Below are 21,278 nucleotides of genomic sequence, written 5' to 3'. Positions count from 1 at the left end.
AGCCAGGTCCAGTCTCCTGAAGGCTGCTATATAACAGCTATACTCACTGTATCCAGGTCCAGTCTCCTGCTATATAACAGCTATACTTACTGTATCCAGGTCCAGTCTCCTGAAGGCTGCTATATACCAGCTATACTTACTGTAGCCAGGTCCAGTCTCCTGAAGGCAGCTATATAACAGCTATACTTACTGTATCCAGGTCCAGTCTCCTGCTATATAACAGCTATACTTACTGTAGCCAGGTCCAGTCTCCTGAAGGCAGCTATATAACAGCTATACTTACTGTATACGGGTCCAGTCTCCTGAAGGCAGCTATATAACAGCTATACTTACTGTATCCAGGTCCAGTCTCCTGAAGGTTGCTATATAACAGCTGTACTTACTGTATACAGGTCCAGGATACAGTACTGGACCTGGATACAGTAAGTATAGCTGTTATATAGCTGCCTACAGGAGACTAGACCTTGATACAGTAAGTACAGCTGTTATATAGCTGCCTTCAGGAGACTGGACCTGGATACAATAAGTACAGCTGTTATATAGCAGCCTTCGGAAGACTGGACCTGGATACAGTAAGTATAGCTGTTATATAGCAGCCTTCAGGAGACTGGACCTGGATACAATAAGTACAGCTGTTATATAGCAGCCTTCGGAAGACTGGACCTGGATACAGTAAGTATAGCTGTTATATAGCTGCCTTCAGGAGACTGGACCTTGATACAGTAAGTATAGCTGTTATATAGCAGCCTTCAGGAGACTGGACCTAGATACAGTAAGTATAGCTGTTATATAGCTGCCTTCAGGAGACTGGACCTGGATACAGTAAGTATAGCTGTTATATAGCTGGTTTCAGGAGACTGGACCTGGATACAGTAAGTATAGCTGTTATATAGCTGCCTTCAGGAGACTGGGCCTGGGTACAGTAAGTACAGCTGTTATGTAGCTGTTATATAGCAGGAGACTGGACCTGGATACAGTAAGTATAGCTGTTATATAGCAGCTTTCAGGAGACTGGACCTGGATACAGTAAGTATAGCTGTTATATAGCTGCCTTCAGGAGACTGGAACTGGATACAGTAAGTATAGCTGTTATATAGCAGCCTTCAGGAGACTGGACCTGGATACAGTAAGTATAGCTGTTATATAGCTGCCTTCAGGAAACTGGACCTGGATACAGTAAGTATAGCTTTGTTATTAAGTATGAGAAAAATAAAAAATGTAAATTGCAAACCTGCTTTTTATTACATCACTTGATTAGATTTTGAAAGTTTTAAGAACAGTGACACTTTAAGTGAACTTGACAAAGTGCCAGGTGTAGGGTTGGAACAGTGCACTTGTAATGGCGGAATAAAACAAGTTTTTGCATCTGTTATACCGCAGCTAAATGCCGTCATTCTGTTATTATACTGTAAGGGACATTTTTATATCTCTGAATATTCCGCTAAATAGTTTTGTGTTATCTACAACATAATTAAAAAGTATACACAGTTCTGAAACACAAATTAGTTTAACAGGTGTTTGATGTAACTTGTATAAAAGAGCCGATGCAGTCATATAATTCTATTAATGAAGAAAGTTATCTGACACGGAGGTCGAGTACTGACAACTCTGGAGCTAATTGAAGCCCACAGGGATCTATTAGAGTTCTTCTTTCAATGATAAATGTTGCTGAGACTCAGACGAGAGTTATACATCTTGCATCTTGACGCCGAGACTCGTCAATGGTATCTAACCCAGAACTTTCCCATCAGGAAACTACTCGTCTACATGGATCAGCTCCAAAGAAAAGTAAAATAAAAGAACAAGTTACTTTGTGGACTTAGGTTTGTCGCACAATAGCTTTTTCTTTTGAGAAAGAAGTAAAGTATAATGTCTCGTATCCCAGGATGTAGATCCGGCATTTTACTTACTGATAATTGTCATACAACGCTCGGAGATACTCCTGTAGAGTGTGGGGGGCTAGAGAGACTCCTCAGACCACACTTCTAGCAGAAAATGTCTGAGAAAAGGTCATGTGACCCACCTTCCATATATCCTTGACATGTGACCCAGTGGTGATATTATTAACCCTTTTACATCAATAAGACCTCATTGTATCCAGTATTAACAGTGTGATGAGAAATACAACAGTCTACAAGTACAACGGCCATTAGCTAGACACTGATTTAGTCACTTTGAGAGAGCAGTGGCGGAGCATTTGTCTGGTCATAGTTGGTGGAAAACATCTTCTGTAATCCCGCCTCTCTGGGGGTATCAGCGCTCAGGGACGCCCCCACTGTGATGCTGAAGGCTCCTATGCTAAGAAGGTGTTGCCAGGATTCCCTCCGGCTGTGACTGGTTATCTGCTGAGGACCGCCCCGTTGCCCACCTCGGTATAATTTACATATGGGGGGGGGACATTTATAAAGGGCTTCTATCGGCCATATGGTGATTATTACTTCTATGGCTGCATACAGAGATGGGGGGCTATTTAACAATGAATTTGTGGCTTCATAGGTCATTTTTGGGGTGTTTGGTTCCCTTTAAATTTTATACATACCCCCGGCCATTAAAAAAATGCCTGAAAACTCCCTTTAAGACTGATACGTCTTCATTTAAGACTGTGCTCATTTAGAGAGGTTTTCTGGAAATATTTCTGAATAGCCTTAGGGTGCTCAGTTCTTGTTGGAGTGGTGGGGTTTAAACCCATAAATCTTACAACCACAGGTCTGACCCCTTTAAGGGGAATATTTCAGCTGAAATTCATGTTCCAAACTGCTGACAATGTTAGATATCTGTTTGGGCCAGGAGGCACATGATACCTTTCATATATCCAGCTGTGCTTCCATAACATAGACAAATAGTTTTATTATCTAATAAGAAGGGTCAAAGAGGCTTTCCCGAGTTCCTGAAGTGCAACAAGCTGTAACCCTGCTGTAACACCTCCTCCCTCCCCCTCCCATCCCTGACCCTGCTGTAACATCTGCTGCCTCCCCCTCCCATCCCTGACCCTGCTGTAACACCTCCTTTCTCCCCCTCCCATCCCTGACCTTGCTGTAACACCTCCTCCCTCCCCCTCCTATCCCTGACCCTGCTGGAACACCTCTTCCATCCCCCTCCCATCCCTGACCCTGCTGTAACATCTGCTGCCTGCCCCTCCCATCCCTGACCCTGCTGTAACACCTCCTTTCTCCCCCTCCCATCCCTGATCATGCTGTAACACCTCCCCCCTCCCCCTCCCATTCCTGACCTTGCTGTAACACCTCCTTCCTCCCCCTCCCATCCCTGACCCTGCTGTAACACCTCCTCCCTCCCCCTCCCATCCCTGACCCTGCTGTAACACCTCCTCCCTCCCCCTCCCATCCCTGGCCCTGCTGTAACACTTCCTCCCTCCCCCCTACCATAACTGACCATGCTGTAACACCTCCTCCCTCCCCCTCCCATCCCTGACCCTGCTGGAACACCTCCTCCCTCCCCCTCCCATCCCTGACCATGCTGTAACACCTCCTTCCTCCCCCTAACATCCCTGACCATGCTGTAACACCTCATCGGTCCCCCTCCCATCCTTGACCCTGCTTTAACACCTCCTTCCTCCCCCTCCCATCCCTGACCATGCTGTAACATCTGCTGCCTCCCCCTCCCAACCCTGACCTTGCTGTAACACCTCCTTCCTCCCCCTCCCATCCCTGACCCTGCAGTAACATATCCTCCTTCCCCTTCCCATTCTTGGCCCTGGAGCTCCAGAGACCTCAGATTCCCCAGAGTCTGCATGGACCTCAGAGACCCCAGAGACTTCAGAGACCCCAGAGACTTCAGAGACCCCAGAGACTTCAGAGACTGCAAACAGGAATTTTTGTTGCTTAATTTGAATGTTTCAATTAATGACAAGTTGGGAAAGATATAAAGGGAAATGATGTCTTACAGTCTCTTGTTTTTTTTTTTAGAAGAATTGAAAAAGCAAACAGTCTTGAACACATTGACCGAGATGCCTTCTGGAATCTTCCGATGCTCAAGTATCTGTAAGATAATTTTCTATTTGATGTACTAATTCTAAGCCGCTCATCACGGACGCAGAATAAATATTTGCTCTGATAATAAATGACCAATAAGTGGAGAGAAGCCGAGGACTCATTACGGACAATCTTCTCCTATAATAACAGTTGTGAGAGATCAAACACCGGAAACATTATAGAGAACGTCCCGGACATTTGGCATGAATATAAATGAATGTAATCTCACTCACAACTCAAGATGGCTCCTCACTTATCTTCTCGTGTAAAATAATTATAATTACATGGATGAGTATAGACCCCATCCTCTAGGGACCCTCAGTTCTGGAGTCAGTCCGAAGCATTGGCTTACGGACTCTGTGGCCGTCTATATGGCTTAGAGGATCTGACATCTATTGTTCAGTCCTTGTAAATATTATATTACGTTACCTCCCCTGTTATACCTAAAAGTTTTCAGATTCTGTCAATTAATATTTTTGTGTATCAAGTATATGTACAGCGTCTTTTGTAATGTTCCTTATAGCTGAATGAAAGCAATCACCGCTCCCTGTACAGAGACTGACACACACAGCGATCATGCCAGGCAGCCGTCCCCCATATATAAGAACATACAGTATACGGGGGGACCCTGCTCTGTATACTGCTGTGCGGCAGCCTCCCCCATATATAAGAATATACAGTATACAGGGGGGACAGGACCCTGCTCTGTATACTGCTGTGCGGCAGCCTCCCCCCATATATAAGAATATACAGTATACGGGGGGACCCTGCTCTGTATACTGCTGTGCGGCAGCCTCCCCCCATATATAAGAATATACAGTATACGGGGGGACAGGACCCTGCTCTGTATAGTGCTGTGCGGCAGCCGTCCCCCATATATAAGAATATACAGTATACGGGGGGACCCTGCTCTGTATACTGCTGTGCGGCAGCCTCCTCCATATATAAGAATATACAGTATACGGGGGGACCCTGCTCTGTATAGTGCTGTGCGGCAGCCTCCCCCCATATATAAGAACATACAGTATACGGGGGGACCCTGCTCTGTATAGTGCTGTGCGGCAGCCTCCCCCATATATAAGAATATACAGTATACGGGGGGACCCTGCTCTGTATAGTGCTGTGCGGCAGCCTCCCCCATATATAAGAACATACAGTATACGGGGGGACCCTGCTCTGTATAGTGCTGTGCGGCAGCCGTCCCCCATATATAAGAACATACAGTATACGGGGGGACCCTGCTCTGTATACTGCTGTGCGGCAGCCTCCCCCATATATAAGAATATACAGTATACAGGGGGGACAGGACCCTGCTCTGTATACTGCTGTGCGGCAGCCTCCCCCCATATATAAGAATATACAGTATACGGGGGGACCCTGCTCTGTATACTGCTGTGCGGCAGCCTCCCCCCATATATAAGAATATACAGTATACGGGGGGACAGGACCCTGCTCTGTATACTGCTGTGCGGCAGCCGTCCCCCATATATAAGAATATACAGTATACGGGGGGACCCTGCTATGTATACTGCTGTGCGGCAGCCTCCCCCATATATAAGAATATACAGTATACGGGGGGACCCTGCTCTGTATAGTGCTGTGCGGCAGCCTCCTCCATATATAAGAATATACAGTATACGGGGGGACCCTGCTCTGTATAGTGCTGTGCGGCAGCCTCCCCCCATATATATAAGAATATACAGTATACGGGGGGACCCTGCCCTGTATAGTGTTGTGCGGCAGCCTCCCCCATATATATAAGAATATACAGTATATGGGGGGACCCTGCTCTGTATACTGCTGTGCGGCAGCCTCCCCCATATATAAGAATATACAGTATACAGGGGGGGGGGCCTGCTCTGTATAGTGCTGTGCGGCAGCCTCCCCCCCATATATAAGAACATACAGTATACGGGAGGGACAGGACCCTGCTCTGTATACTGCTGTGCGGCAGCCTCCCCCCCATATATAAGAACATACAGTATACGGGAGGACAGGACCCTGCTCTGTATACTGCTGTGCGGCAGCCTCCCCCATATATAAGAATATATAGTATACGGGGGGACCCTGCTCTGTATCCTGCTGTGCGGCAGCCTCCCCCATATATATAAGAATATACAGTATACGGGAGGACCCTGCTCTGTATAGTTCTGTGCGGCAGCCTCCCCCCCATATATATAAGAATATACAGTATACGGGGGGATCAGGACCCTGCTCTGTATAGTGCTGTGCGGCAGCCTCCCCCCATATATAAGAATATACAGTATACGGGGGGACCCTGCTCTGTATACTGCTGTGCGGCAGCCTCCTCCATATATAAGAATATACAGTATACGGGGGACCCTGCTCTGTATAGTGCGGCAGAGTAGGGGTTCGGGGCTGCAGGGATTAGGGAGCCCTGCAGTTACTGACACAACTGGGTTGGTGGAAACATAATGGAGGAGATGAGAACAGTCCTTGCTATTCAGTTAGATATTGCTGAATCAGCTTCACAGAAGAACGTCAGTGATACATCATTCTGTTCCGTTTCTGATTCAGGACAGCATAAACCTGCTGACAGACTCACTTTAAGTACAAGTGCAAGGATTCCTGTCACAGACAGGTGTCCCTGCTCCTCTACAGTCACCAAGGTGTGAAGCATACATTGTATGCCTTGCCGCTCTGTGCCAAGCCCATTGAATGTAAACTGAGCAGTGAGGCATACAATGTTTGCTGAACCAGTTAGTATACAGGAGCAGGGAGTCCTGGAATCCTTCCTCCTGTCTTGATTTACCTGAAAAGAAATATGGAATGAAACGACTCAACTCTTACTAGTAGGTTTTTTTTATTATTATTTCTGTCACCTTACCCTCCTGTATACATATTTATTATTATTATAATTTCTATTATTATTATTATTATTATTATTATTATTATTATTACATTAAGTAACAACAGCAAAGGGCGACTCAGCTCCTCTGCTGCTATCATTGTCAGGAACTGCATAGCAGCTCACACCCTGGACCTATCATGGTGTTACCAATACTGAGTCTCCCCTGATGTCTATTCTAATGCATCTAAACACTGAATTAGACTTGGGGAAGCGGTCTGTGTCAGGAGTGCTGCAGTTGTGGCAGTCTGTAGCAGTGTTAGTTGTCAGTTGTCCCGCTCGCTCTGTTACACTGTATTGTGGCTGCAGTGCTATAGAAACAGGCTGCTTCCCCAAATGTAATGTCTATTCTATTGTTACTGTGAATTACGGGGTTAACTCAGAATCACTGGCACTGCATGCAGCAATACTAGCCATATGTAACTGTTGAAGGGCTTGAGTAGCCCTGCAGTTCCGGTCCCAGCAATTGCTGGCAGCAGAGGAACCTTGCTGCAACTTAAAGGAGAAGCTCTGGAGGAGATGGCTGAACATAACAACAAGTACTTATCTCCCTGACTCCTGCGATGTGTCCGCCGTCCTCCGCTCTGGTTCCCGGTCCCTCGGCCACCTCCTGGTCTGAGCAAGGACCTGGGTTGTCAGGCCACTCACACCAAGAATCGGCCAGTGAACTGGGAACCAAACGGAGGACAGTGGACCCCAATGCTGGAGGCAGGGAAGTCGGTGCATGTAGTTATGTTCAGCCGCCTCCTCCCCGAGCCCAGACTTCTCCTTTAATGTAAAAATGTTTTTAAAAAATTATAATAATTATTTTTGTTACAATTCCCGAGTATGAGAGAACAATGGCCGCATCATGTATTGTTTTAAAGCACGCTGGTGAACATTTTAGGGTATTACATTCCCTTCTTACCTCATATTAGTCTGACATGATGTATAAACTATAACAATGTTCATGTATTCAGTTCTATAAGATACGGACAGAGAGACTAAGCCCGGCCAGGAACCCAACAATATTACCTCCCCAATCCTCAGCCGGAAATACCACAAAATGTCATTGGTTGCAGTGCGACAATCTTCACGGTTTCTCATCATAAGTTACAACTTTCAAGCTTTGAAATCTACATTTACATCCAAGTGTAATGTCAGAATCAGTAGCGAAATTTGGTGGGGGGCAAGGGGGGCGGTCGCCCCCGGGCCCACTCAGACAGGGGCCCACTGAGGTCTTAGACAGTTAATGCTGTCTGCAAAAGCTATTGCTTTTGCAGACAGCATTAACACGTCAGTAGTGGCCGGAACTGTATGCGCTCGCACTCCTAATGAGCGCATACAGTTCCGACTGGGCCAGGATGTGATTGACACAGCATCAGGAGCCATTGGCTCCTGGCTGTGTCAATCATTCTTGTGGCCGGAGGCAGCGTTATGCCTCCAGCCACAAGAGGCTGCGCTCCGCATCCGCACACGCCCCCCGAACCGCCGAGCCCACCCCCTCCTTTATGCCTCTCTTGCGACCGCAAGCACGGTCTTGCTTGCGGCCGCAAGAGGCAATCTTGCCCCTGTCTGATGCGTCGCTCCCTGGGGGATTCCCAGGGAGCGCACGTATCAGGAACCTTGGTGCGCGTCGCTGGGACTTCCTGTACCGGAAGTCCCGGCCTGGGCGCACACTCAGCTTCCAGATGTGTGCGCTGCCCGGGAATCCCCCAGGGAGGGACGCATCAGCTGGGGGCAGAAGAGAGGACAGCAGCGACGGGGGAGCGCTTGTTAGGTGAGTTGTGTGTTTGTTTTTTTTAATCTGCTGTGCAGGGGGCAAACTATAAGGGGGGATACAGGGGGGGAGCCATCTACAAGGGGGGAATACAGGGGAGGGAAGCCATCTATAAGGGGGGATACAGGGGGGGAGCCATCTACAAGGGGGGAATACAGGGGAGGGAAGCCATCTATAAGGGGGGATACAGGGGGGGAGCCATCTATAAGGGAGGGATACAGGGGAGGGGAGCCATCTATAAGGGGGGGGGATACAGGGGAGGAGCCATCTATAAGGGGGGGGATACAGGGGGGGAGCCATCTATAAGGGGGAATACAGGGGAGGGAAGCCATCTATAAGGGGGGATACAGGGGGGGAGCCATCTACAAGGGGGGAATACAGGGGAGGGAAGCCATCTATAAGGGGGGATACAGGGGGGGAGCCATCTATAAGGGAGGGATACAGGGGAGGGGAGCCATCTATAAGGGGGGATACAGGGGGGGAGCCATCTATAAGGGAGGGATACAGGGGAGGGGAGCCATCTATAAGGGGGGGGGATACAGGGGAGGAGCCATCTATAAGGGGGGGGATACAGGGGGGGAGCCATCTATAAGGGGGAATACAGGGGAGGGAAGCCATCTATAAGGGGGGAATACAGGGGAGGGAAGCCATCTATAAGGGGGGATACAGGGGGGGGAGCCATCTATAAGGGGGGAATACAGGAGGAGCCATCTATAAGGGGGGAATACAGGAGGAGCCATCTATAAGGGGGGATACAGGGGAGGGAAGCCATCTATAAGGGGGGGATACAGGGGAGGGGAGCCATCTATAAGGGGGGGGGATACAGGGGTAGCCATCTATAAGGGGGTAATACAGGGGGGGCATCAATAAGGGGGCAATACAGGGGGGAGCCATCTATAAGAGTCAGCCTACCCACTAAACAAGGGTGTAAAGGGGCCAATACAGATGTGCAGTGTGTAGAGAGATGAGGATGGTGCCAGAGTGTGGAGCCTAATATGTCTGTCTGGCAGATTCTGTGGATTCGTGGCTCGGAGAAGTTCTCATAACGGCCCAGGACAGATGGAGAAGAAGATGAAAAGGGAAGAACTCTGATCAGAGAAGACGTCCCCTGTGAGTCACTAAATATATCTGCACTGTAATGTATATGGTGTGTAGAGCCTGTGTAGAGCTGGGGCTACTGCTAAATGACTGGAAGAGGTGATATTGCTCTGTGTACAGTGGATTATTCAGTTGCAGCAGTGGTGTTAGTCAGTATGTGCTGGTATTAGTCGGTATGTGGTGGTATTAGTCGGTATGTGCTGGTATTAGTCGGTATGTGCTGGTATTAGTCGGTATGTGCTGGTATTAGTCGTATGTGCTGGTATTAGTCGGTATGTGCTGGTATTAGTCAGTAAGTAGTGGTGTTATTTGTTACTTGTAATCTGGTACTGTGTTTTATTGGATTTAGTATAGAGGATTTAGTCAGTAACAATATGGTGGTGATGGTAGTGGTTGTGGCGATATTTCCCCCTTGTATACTGGTATTATTGGTAATACCATATATATACTGTATACCAGTAGCATGCACTTGGTCGAGGAAGGGGGGCTCCAGGTTGACAGTCTGCAGCCCTCAGGGTATGCTGGGAGTTGTAGTACAGTAGTACAATCCTCCGATACCTGCCGCTGTAGACAGATGTATTGCTGGAACTTCAGGGCTGATGGTTGTCACCCACAGGTTGCAGCCACCAGGAGAATCAAACTGAGGACAAGAGTGGTGCTGTCTGTGGAAGAAGGCAGCTATATTTTTCTAATGTTAAGCCCTTTTACTTTTTTTGTGGTTCTATATTCCAGATGTAGAAGCCTCTTACACGGCTCTGTATCCTTATTCACTATAAGAAATGTAGAACAATATTCCCTTTATTATTCAAAAAAATCCTTGTCACCTGCTGGGGTTCCCTATGGGTAACGTTGGTTGAGGGCCCACTCAGCCTCACTCGCCCCCCCTAGGCTGAACCCCTAGCTACGCCCCTGGTCAGAATCATAGAGCGCTGCCAGTGCCGGTTAGTCACCGACTAAAGGGAATCACGGCTGTCTCCTTCTGCAATCTTTACATATTCCCCGGTAAATCATATGCTAATAACCCGACTGGCACACAGGACTGAATGAAGACGTCTTGTCGGAGTGTTTGCAGACAGGATCCTCACATATACAGACAAATATTGTCATACAGCATCGGCTTCTTCATTGTATACAGCAGCGACATCCGGCGTGCAGCAATTACGGAGCGATCTCCCGGCTAGATCTGCTGGATCAGGCACACGTTTCCTTGCAGACTGCGGAATATTTTCTGGAGGTGCAGATGTAGCCCGACGTTGTTTCGAGCCAAGATTAATCTGGGCACCAGCTAAAACATATGTTCACTTCTTGGAGCCGTGTCAACAGAATTTATTCAAAAACGACAGAAAAATCTATCACGGTGCAAGGATCTTGAAATGTAAGCAGCACCTAATGGAGCAACGGAGCAACCATAAAGTGTAGCTGCCATTTAACCTTTTTTTTTTTTTTTTTTTGCAGAAATCAATAGAACAAGCGATTTTAAAAAAAAAACCTCTGTAAAAGGAGAAAAGAAGCCTCTTTCTGTACTCAAAAAGCTGTTTTCCTCCACCCTCCCCCCCTTTCTTATCTTTTTATCATCAGGCAAAGTTGTCTTCATTACAGAGGAGCAAAGTAAGAACAGGTTCTGCTGTGTCCATATTAACCTATGGAGGGGGGAGGGGCTGAAGGGGATGAGTGAGCAGGGAGAGCATAGAAGCAGCTGTGCAGTTTGGAGACTATCTGGGCACATAAAACACTGGATTCACAGTTTGGCGAGATAAAATTGCAGGATGTTGTGCTGTGCCGGGCTGCCTTTTCTCCTCTCCATGCTTACTCACCCTCCCTCGGCCCCTCCCCCCTCTATAAAGCAGAATGGACACAGAAATAATGCTTCTTCTGAAGTGGAGGGAGCAGCTTTCTGAGAACTGAAGGAAAATCTTTTGCTTAATAAAACCTATTACTGAGTTTCTTAAAATAAATAGTGACATTTAAATGAGTTACACTATAAAAATAGTTCTACACACAGTATAGTATAGTAGTGACTGAGTGGTTAGTACTATTGCCATGTAGCACTGGATCAGGTTACGGCTTCCCATGGAAATCTAAGGAGTGGAGAGGGAAGGAAGGAAGTGGCTGAGGTAAAAGTAGAGAGAAACACATGGAGAGGCTTCAATAGCTTGTAGTTAGTGTGATATATAAGTCCAGTGCTGGATATACAGCTTATACTGCTCAGTATTGCTCTATAATGTCCTCAAGAGGGGGAGATATATAGCTATATGAGGGATCAGAATCCAATATTCTGTGTGCACACTATATAGCAGACACCAAAGCAGCAACCATTAGTTTAGAGACAACTAACATTATAAAATGAAGCCTACAGCACAGAAATATAGTGAAGACTGTCATATATAAGTTATATAATGGCCAAAAATAATACTTTTCATTATATATACACAAATTACATACATTTTATATATATACATATATATATATATATATATATATATATATATATATATATATATATACCAGTGCATGGATATGCTCACACGACATTTTCTCCTGTCTATTATTCTAGGTCAGGTGGACTGATCGCCCTTTGTCTTTAATTGAATTTAATAATAAAGATGGTGAAAAATGAAAACTGTGCGTGAACAACTAAAAAATAACGTCCGTAGTTTGCCATGCTGATCCCAGCTTGGCACTCAGTTAATATGGGCTCTAGCAGCCCATAGTAATCAAGTAGTGTTCTCAGGGATCAAGGCAGTACATATGTACTGTATTGATCGCTGTGAGAGATCAGTGCTTGATTATAGAAGACCTCCAGGAGGACTTCTATTTACCGTGTTAATTTTTTTTCCCATTAATAAAAATCCCCCCCCCCTTTTTATTTTATAAATAAAAACAAATAAACATATTTGGCATGTGAAATTACCCAACCTAAAAAATTATCACATTCCTGATCTTGCACTGTAAACGGAGTAAGCGCAAAAAAAGCCAAAGTGCAAAATTGGTAATTTTTGGTCACATGAAATAAAGACAAATTGTAATAAAAAGTGATCAAAAAGTTGCATGTATCTAAGCAAGCTACCCATAGGAAGTACAGATCATGGCGCAAAAGTGATTCATCACACAGCCCCAAAGACCAACAAATAAAAGGTTGAAAGGATTGAAATAGAGACATTTTAGTCACCTAATTTTTTTTTTTTTAATTTTTAAAAGCCATCAAATAAAATAAAAGTTATATAAGTTACTTATCATTGTAATTGTACTGACATGAGGACCATAGAGAACATGTCAGCCTTACCATCAGACGAATATCATGAACACAAAACCTCACAAAATGTTGTTTGTTTGTTTGTTTGTTTTTTCCTGCTTTTGCAGCATATTTAATGTAAAAATTAGGTCTGTCATTGCAAAGTACAATTGGAATATCAAAAAATAAGGAGACAATATCACTAAGGTTCTACTATTGTGAGCAATGTCTGTAATCCTAATTATTTTCACATGCTCCTTTTGAGATGTTTTCTTGCTTTTGTCTACTTAATAAAATATTGTTCAAACAAAAAAAAAGGAGTCATGTGGGTCTGTAGGTGAAAGAATGCAAGCGCTATGGAAAGCATGAAAGTGCAAAAATAACAATTGGCCTGGTCATCAAAGGGTTAAAAAGATAAAGCGGACACCTTTTTCCCTTTTTTTTTTTTTTACTTAGTGTGAACACAGTCCAAGTATGCTTTACGGATGACTGAACTGGACACAGTAGTGTAGGTGCACGCTCTTACAAGACACACGGCTTATTGTAAAGCAAATTCCGCCATTTAATAAATGAGAGCGGCGTCTGTGAAGATCAGGCTGCTTCTCATCTAAGGAAACACAAAGGAGGCAGCCGGCAGCGTGGCATGAACTGTGTCATACTGATCCCGCCATTATTGCTTTTTTATCATTGTTTGTGTTTTCCCTTTACAGATCATTTGCTCCTGATAATTCCAGCGGTAAATTCTGGGCCAGAAGTCTCAGAATGAAAAATATTAATAATAATAAAAAAGCATAAAATTGGAGGAAGACTTTCCAGGTCTGTTACTGTACACAGCGGATTATTCCTCCTGGTGGAAGCTGAAAGTTCTCGCTTCCAAAAATAGTAGATGAACCCCGAGCCAACTTGGCACGAGGAGAGCAAAATAATGATTAAATCAGATGAATGTTCTTGGTATTCCACATGACAGTGCTCGGAACTGAAACCACTTTGCATTCCTTGTATATAACAAAGGACACATAAGGCTGAGCCGCTGTATCAGGAAAGTGCCGAGTCAGGAGATATGGTCCGAGCACCGCCACCTACTCAGAAATGGAGCCGAGACTCAGTTATAAAGAAAAACTTTATGAATCTGCTATTGATTTTACACTCAATGTTGTGGCCCGCCTCTTGTCCTCTGCTCATGTGCATCAGTTATGGCTCATGCGTACGGCCACTTTACTCCCATGATGATATTTGACTACAATAAATAAGACTGTTGAGTTTTCTTAAAGGGGAACTATCAGCAGGTGAGACAAATCTAACCTGCTCATAGCCTCTTATTGCACACAGGGTGCTGAGTACAATGGTATGTCTCTTACCTTCCTCCTCGGCGTTGTTCCTGTTAGCAGGATCCTCAGTCTGGAGCACCGTTGGGAGCACTGCCCCACCCCCAGAGCATCAATCCAGCCCACCCGCTTCATTAATTATCATTAGAAACATCGGATCAGGTCGGTGCTCTGGGGGTGGGACAGTGCTCCTAACGGTGCTCCGGATGGAGGATTACACTGATAACAGCATGGGAATGGCGCCAAGGTAACATATATACCTTCATCCTCAGCACCCCATGTGCAATAAGGGGCTATCAGCAGGTTAGATTTGTCTCACCTGCTGATAGTTCCCCTTTAAGTAAGGTGAGAGAACTTTAGCTATCGAGGCCCAAGAAGATTCAGTCTGCAAGTGACCCAAGTGCAGCTATGGAGGGATTTCCCGGTGAGTAGACAATAGCTGATTGGCATCAAGTATAACTTGTAAAGTGAAGAGGGCAGACCTGTAACTTGAACGTTGATGTCATGGCCATGAGCTAAGAGAAGAAAATAAAGACCGAGATCCTGATGGTCAGAGAATCTGGGAGAGACTGAGATTTATAGCCAATGTCTCCATAAGGCGTAAATAAGGTGTGGAAATTTTGTGGCACTGACTCCATCTGGAAGTATTGGTAGGAGAGTACTTGTACAGCTTTTATCTCTTCTAGCTTAGACATGATTCATCCTTTTGAAGTAGGAGCATAGTCACAAGAACAGATACCTTCTCGGTGGGGATAGTTCTTGGGCAATACACCTCTCAAATGCCCTAAATGCCCCACGGTGCCATGGTTCACAGTGACCGACATTTTAATGGCTTCTGCGGCAGAATCAGAGTCTGGGAGAAGGTTATGTGACCCATCGTGACCTCATTGTTGTTGTTGTAAAGCATAGGTGTCAAACTCGTTAGAAGTCTACAATTCCCATCATGACTGGACAGCCAAAGCTAAAGCATGATGGGAATTGTAGATTAGTAACAGCTGGAGGGCCCGAGTTTGACATCCCTGTTCTAAAGGGATTAATCCCATCAGCACGTTTCCATTTTCCATTCCTTTTGCTTTTTTTTTGCTTTAACTTTTCTTTCCCTTCTTTTACTTACATGTCCAAGATGTCCTAAACTAAATAACTATGTCAATCCCAATGCAATCACCTATAAAACATTTTCTTCTGCTACTCTGAAGTGTCATAGAGGCGTGGCCAAGGCACAGTGCATTTCAGTAGCCTGGCCACACCTACATCTTTCCCTGACTGTGATATTAATTGGATGCTGTTATCTAGTATGTATCATTATTGTAGGGCACTCCCTTTGGGCAGTATAATCACTACTTATTTTCATTCTCAAAAAAGTGAAATCTTCATCAATGTTTTACGTAGGGAACTCCACCAACACCATCAACTTTCTGCCTCCCTCCGAACATCAATAACTTTCCCTGTCTCTAAGTATAAAAATTGTCAGCCTCTTAATTCCCAGCTGGGTCGGCCAATGAAAAAACGTCGTCAATGTATCCCAACCATTAGGCACTTGACATTCACTTGCCAGGATTTTATAAAAAGACTTTTTTTTTTTTAATAATGGAAAAACGTAAGTACTTTAAGTTTCATAATTCCAAGCCTGAAGAATATAAACTCCACGCTGACTGCGGAAAGCTTAATTGTTTCTTAGGAAGCAAAAAGAAGAAAAAAAGAAAATTCACGAGCCACAAGGAGTCTCTGCCTTTCAGTCCTTAAATAATTCACACCGAGCCCACGTTTCCGAAACAAACGCAAACATATTATCACGTTGAAAATACAAAGTATAAAGTATATATTCTCATAATGCTGCCATGCCGGGAATTATTTAGTCGATGGCATTGTGAATTTAACAGCCATCCCACGGATACTGTAATTATAACACCTGGGGGATTCCAGAATCCAAATTCTAATACTCGTATTATAGAAGGGAATACGGGGCATTTCATTAGCAGCCTCCCTGCATACATTCCCTATAATACCATAGGTTCAGTAACCCTATCATTGGTAATCATTGTAATGCCGCTTATGTAACCTAATTGTATCACAGGCTCAATTCTTACTTATTACGTTAAGCGGAGTGACTAAGAGGAATCATATGAAACTTAATGTTCAATTGTATCTCTCGCTTTAGGTTCATCTACAACACCGGGATCCATTTTATTCCTGCCGTTTCCAAGATACAGTCTCTCGAAATAGTCTTTCTGTAAGTTTTTTTAACACCTCAAATAAAAATTTCATAACTTTAGAAACTGGAACGTTGCATGACATTATCCTAATAAGACCCGGTGCCTCAAATAATAATAATACAAAAAAAGCTGATGTTTAGAAATGATGGGGGGTGCGGGGGCTGAGAGAGTGGAGCTTTACGGAGAGAAGTTTGTATAGAAGGTAAAAAGTTAGAAATAGGCTACAAAAGGTTTCCACAGGCTGGAGCCAAACCAATGTTATCATCCATCTTCAAGGATATTTTTGTAATGTTCTTTGCTGCATTTGTTGGGGTCAAGACACTGGAGTCAGATATTACTTATAAAGTGACAGTGATTGGCTGAGCAAGTTTTCAGTCTTGTGTGTCAAGAGTGACAGCCCACTCAGCCAATAAATGGCCACGGCACCGTCCCATCTCAGTCAGTCAGTGATTGGCTGAGCAGGCTGTCAATCTCATCTCTGGAGTGACACCCCGCTCGGCCAATCACTGACTGCCTGAAACAGGACTGCGTGGCTGACAGTGATTGGCTGAGCAAGTTTTCAGTCTTGTGTCTCAAGAGTGACAGCCCACTCAGCCAATCACTGGCCACGGCGCTGTGCCTCAGTTAGTGATTGGCTGATTGGCAATTTAACTGTGTGGGACACTGGAGACCAGAGACCAAGGACATCAGGGGAGCGCAGACAGTAAGTAGAGCTGGGAAACACCAAAACACCTGCAATTGTTTAAGGTTCGGACAAAACTGAATTTTATACCAAGTGTGAACCTGAATCTTAAAAAGCTTATAAAAATGTGCTAAAAGTCTTTCACCAATTTTGAACACAGGAAGACCGCTATGGAGCCATACTATATGGTCTCACCCACTCTGAGGTTCTTACAGTATGTACTTGATGATCTGTGGCCCCAGATGTTCCTCCAGTCCCTTCACTACTGGTGGCTGCATGTTCATGGGTCTTCGCGTCTCCACATGAGACTGATGTCGTCTTTTTTGGTGTCTCCCGTAGTGGATTATATTATGAGCTCATGGTAACAATGGTTTATACTGTGCAACCTTTATGTCAGGTCATGTTACCCTATCTAACTTTAACTTTTTCCAATACAGAGATATACAAGATAATATTAACATAAAGAAAGTAGAAAAAAATGCATTTATTGGACTCAGCCAAGAGAGTGTCAGGTTGTAAGTATTTCCGGATATGTCCATGTATCAAAAATGTAAAATACTCATTAACCCCTTAACACTATGAGATGTGAATCCTATATTCTCCTATAGGTATTTGATATTTGAATAAAGTCTTTCGAATTTTTGGATACCATGTGTGGTCATATTCTCTTCAATTGGTAGTACAAGGTGGCATGGATTTTCCCAAAGTGCTGATCCAGAGGGGTAAAAGATGATGGCGCGAGCTGGGGGTAGATCGATAAGGTTTTTTCCCATCATGCAATACATCTCAATGCAGAGCCGGTCTTTTCCAAGAGGCTTGATAAAGATGCAAGTTCTATGTTTTATGATGTACTCCAAGCTCCTGGCATCTTCTGTTGTTCCTCTGGATCAGCGCTCTTGACACTTTATAACAGAATGGTGAGTTCCACCAGAGCCAAATCAGTGACCAAAGGAGACACAGCTTCTCCATGGACTATTTCACAGCATTACGTCTAATATAGACAGTTCCTGCTCCCCGTTACGGTATTGCATTGTGAGTGTCACTTAGTAGGAACTTTCTAGATCTCGTGTGTAATAAAACACTATAGGGTGTGGGGGGTGGGGTGGCTAAAGAGGGATTCACATGATCTAGCACATGGTTATGTAATGGAACATTCTGTATATTATTTGCTGAATCAGTCCCTTGAGAAATAAAGTTTACCTACTCATTGATTTTTCTAGTGTTTCTAGACAATAGATAGAGCCGGATAAACACCAACGTCTATTCTCTGTTTCTTCCCCTTCCAGGTGGCTTGTACAGAACGATATCGAAGAGATAGAGAATCACGCCTTCAATGGCACCAATTTACATGAACTGTGAGGTTACGATACAAGTGTATGTGCGGCTGCTCCCATCTTGCTCTCTTAATAATCTTTTTCTTTTTTTCGTTCCTATTAGAATCCTGAGCGGGAATCCGAGGCTAACCACATTACCAGATCTCGTTTTCCATGGAGCCACTGGACCTGAAGTATTGTACGTTATATCTTTCCTTGATGAGGTTTAAATTAAATTTCTGAAATCTTTAGTTTTGTCTACCGCTCAGATCTAGGAGAAAGAACAAATCAATACTTGAGTTGTAGAAGTTTAGTTTGTAATTCTGAGTTGTCTATAGACTAACATCGAGCTCCACACATCCCGGCTCCCATTAGACCGCTACATTCCATTATGATATTCACTAATCGAAATCCGAGATATCCGTGGCTTCCCTGAGCTCTTTCTTATGGGTTGATATAGAGGAGCCATGTTTACCATAGCATATAGCCGTCCAGGCCTCTGTGGTTGTCTCATTCAACACAAAATGTTCATTTTTTACTTTTTTCATTTGTTTCTTTCCTTTTGGCTACTATTCACTATCATAGCTCATCTCTTGTATGCCCCTGGGTCACGGCTTTTATATGGATGGAGCTGGAGCTAACCAATCTTTTCCCTTACATCTTATAAGCAAAGGGGCTTTGCTTCTCTTACAAGTTTTTTTTTTTTTGTTGTTGCAAAGATAACCTTGCTTATTAGAAACCATGCATCAAACATTTAAAGGGGTTGTCCGGTGTTTGGTATTTTTTATAGATACTGCTGCTGGTGCATATAAAACAATAAGCATCCTGTGCTTCTCTCCCTGCGCTCCCCGATGTCCTCTTCTGGTGTCACCAGTGTCCCCCGATGACTGCAGAGACGGATGTCACAGTCCAACCAGTGATTGGTTGATCCGGCTGTCACTCCCCATCTTGGAAGTGGAGGCTCTGCAGTCAGCGGGGGACACCGGAATCACCAGAAGAAGACACCGGGGGAGCGCAGCCAGGTAAGCATAGGATGTTCATTGTTTTTTATCCCCCAGGGGCAGTGTATATTAAACAATACTGAATGCCAGACAGCCCCTGAATATACTGAATTTGGTCAGTAACCGTTTGAAAGTAAAACGTATGATGAGAATATTCGATATTTAATGAAAAAGTGAATCCAGGTAATAAAGCAATCAATCTTCTTGGTGAATAATAGAAATTCTTTTATATCGGTTAGTGTGATGGAAGACTCCAGGTACACCTGATATACTGTTCTATATGGTGCAGTCCCTAAGGGATATGACACAGGGCTACAAACAAAACCACAATGAGAACCCCTGATTCCGGCGTCTCTCCCTCAGGCCCTGCACTACCCGTAACACAGGGAATGGTTTTTTCCTGGATCCTATAATTCGGCACTATGTAGTCCTAAGGGAATCATTGAAGGTAGCGGCAGTGAAGCATGACCGCTAATATATTCATTACTGGGAATCGTACAATAATGAGTTGTTGATTTCAGACAAATTACGGCATAACATTGATAGCACCTACAGCGCTCACATGTTCCCATAGATAAAGTGACAACATTCTCCAATTAACTGTGGCTCGTCAGGACGAGTAGCTGAGAATCTGCCGTTATTATTTACCCCTACAAACCGCGGGGAATGGTCTGGTGGTCACAGCGGCTGGTTGGCTACATTTCCCTTGTACATGTTTATTCACAGTGCGTACCCAGCAGATGGTGTATGAAAGTAACCCAGGGAGGGAATCAGGAGACTGGGCAACACGGTACTGGGTTTTTGGTCAGAGAGGGACTTTGACATGTAGTTGGGGCTGTAGAAATAAAAAGCACAGAGGTATACTCACCCAGCCCACTCCCCCACCACTGCCACTTCCTTGAGCATCCAGTCCCGGCTGTATTCCTCTTCCTCCAGGTTCCTGTGAAGGGCCATGTGGAATCAAACTGCCCACTCAGCCAACCGCTGTGCTGGTCATGTCCATAGGATCAGGAAGAACAGGACTGGAGGGGAAACACGTAAGAGGAAAAGTGTCTGTGGTGCGGAGTGATCTGGGTAAGTATGCCTCCTCATGTTTTCCCTGCAGCACACTCGTCGAGATTGGGAGAGGGAGAGGTGTCCCAGATCCAAGTTTACATATTAATATATATCTTCAGTGCTACTCTGTAGATTATGCTATTGGAGAACCTTTTGGGATCATCACCTCTATTGAAGGGCACCAACAATTTAATTTTTACACACTTTATAGTAATACTGATGTGTTCTCTTTATTGTTTGAGTCAGTAAGTTTCCAGTGTTTCCCAATTTATACAGATTTTGGGTTTTTGGGTTTAAAAAGAACTAGGGATGGTGTGAACAGAGTTCGGTTCGGGTTCGTATGAACCCGAACCCTCGGTAATGATTCCCGCTGTCTGCCCGCTCCATGGAGCGGGTGGATACAGCGGGAGGACCGCCTGGAAAGCTGGGATACAGCCACAGCCATAGGCTGTATCCCAGTTTTCCAGGCGTTCCTCCCGCTGGATCTGTTACAAACTTTGCAAAATATATACCCAGTTACACACAGAAACAAACATAAAAAAGTTATTTTCACCTGTCCGCATTCTCCGATATCCTACTGCAGGTCTCCTGTGTTCAGCCGCTTCCAGCCTGCACAGCCTATCAATGATTGAGACAGGACAGCGCCACGCCCAGTGATTGGCTGAGGGGGCTGTCATTGTTGTCTTAGGAGTGACAGCCCGCATAGTTAATGACTGGTCACGTCGCTATCTTCTCTCAGTC

The 21,278-nt window shown here is 44.7% G+C and overlaps 1 protein-coding gene across 3 annotated transcripts in view; it reads left to right on the top strand.

Moving 5' to 3' along the window:
- Positions 1-21,278, top strand: part of LOC138773881 (follicle-stimulating hormone receptor-like) — a 93,108-nt gene that overhangs the window by 56,327 nt on the left and 15,503 nt on the right. For 2 of the 3 annotated variants that reach the window (XM_069954350.1, XM_069954352.1), the window contains exons 4-8: positions 3,924-3,998; positions 16,431-16,502; positions 17,605-17,682; positions 18,454-18,522; positions 18,605-18,679. In XM_069954350.1, coding sequence (XP_069810451.1) covers positions 3,924-3,998; positions 16,431-16,502; positions 17,605-17,682; positions 18,454-18,522; positions 18,605-18,679 — 369 coding nt within the window. The remainder of the gene's footprint in view (positions 1-3,923; positions 3,999-16,430; positions 16,503-17,604; positions 17,683-18,453; positions 18,523-18,604; positions 18,680-21,278) is intronic. The other variant, XM_069954351.1, reaches the window with a different exon arrangement.

Source organism: Dendropsophus ebraccatus, chromosome 15 (genome assembly GCF_027789765.1).
Source record: "Dendropsophus ebraccatus isolate aDenEbr1 chromosome 15, aDenEbr1.pat, whole genome shotgun sequence".
NCBI lineage: Eukaryota > Metazoa > Chordata > Amphibia > Anura > Hylidae > Dendropsophus > Dendropsophus ebraccatus.
Note: the sequence above shows the minus strand (reverse complement) of the source record. Positions and strands in the feature narration are given on the sequence as shown.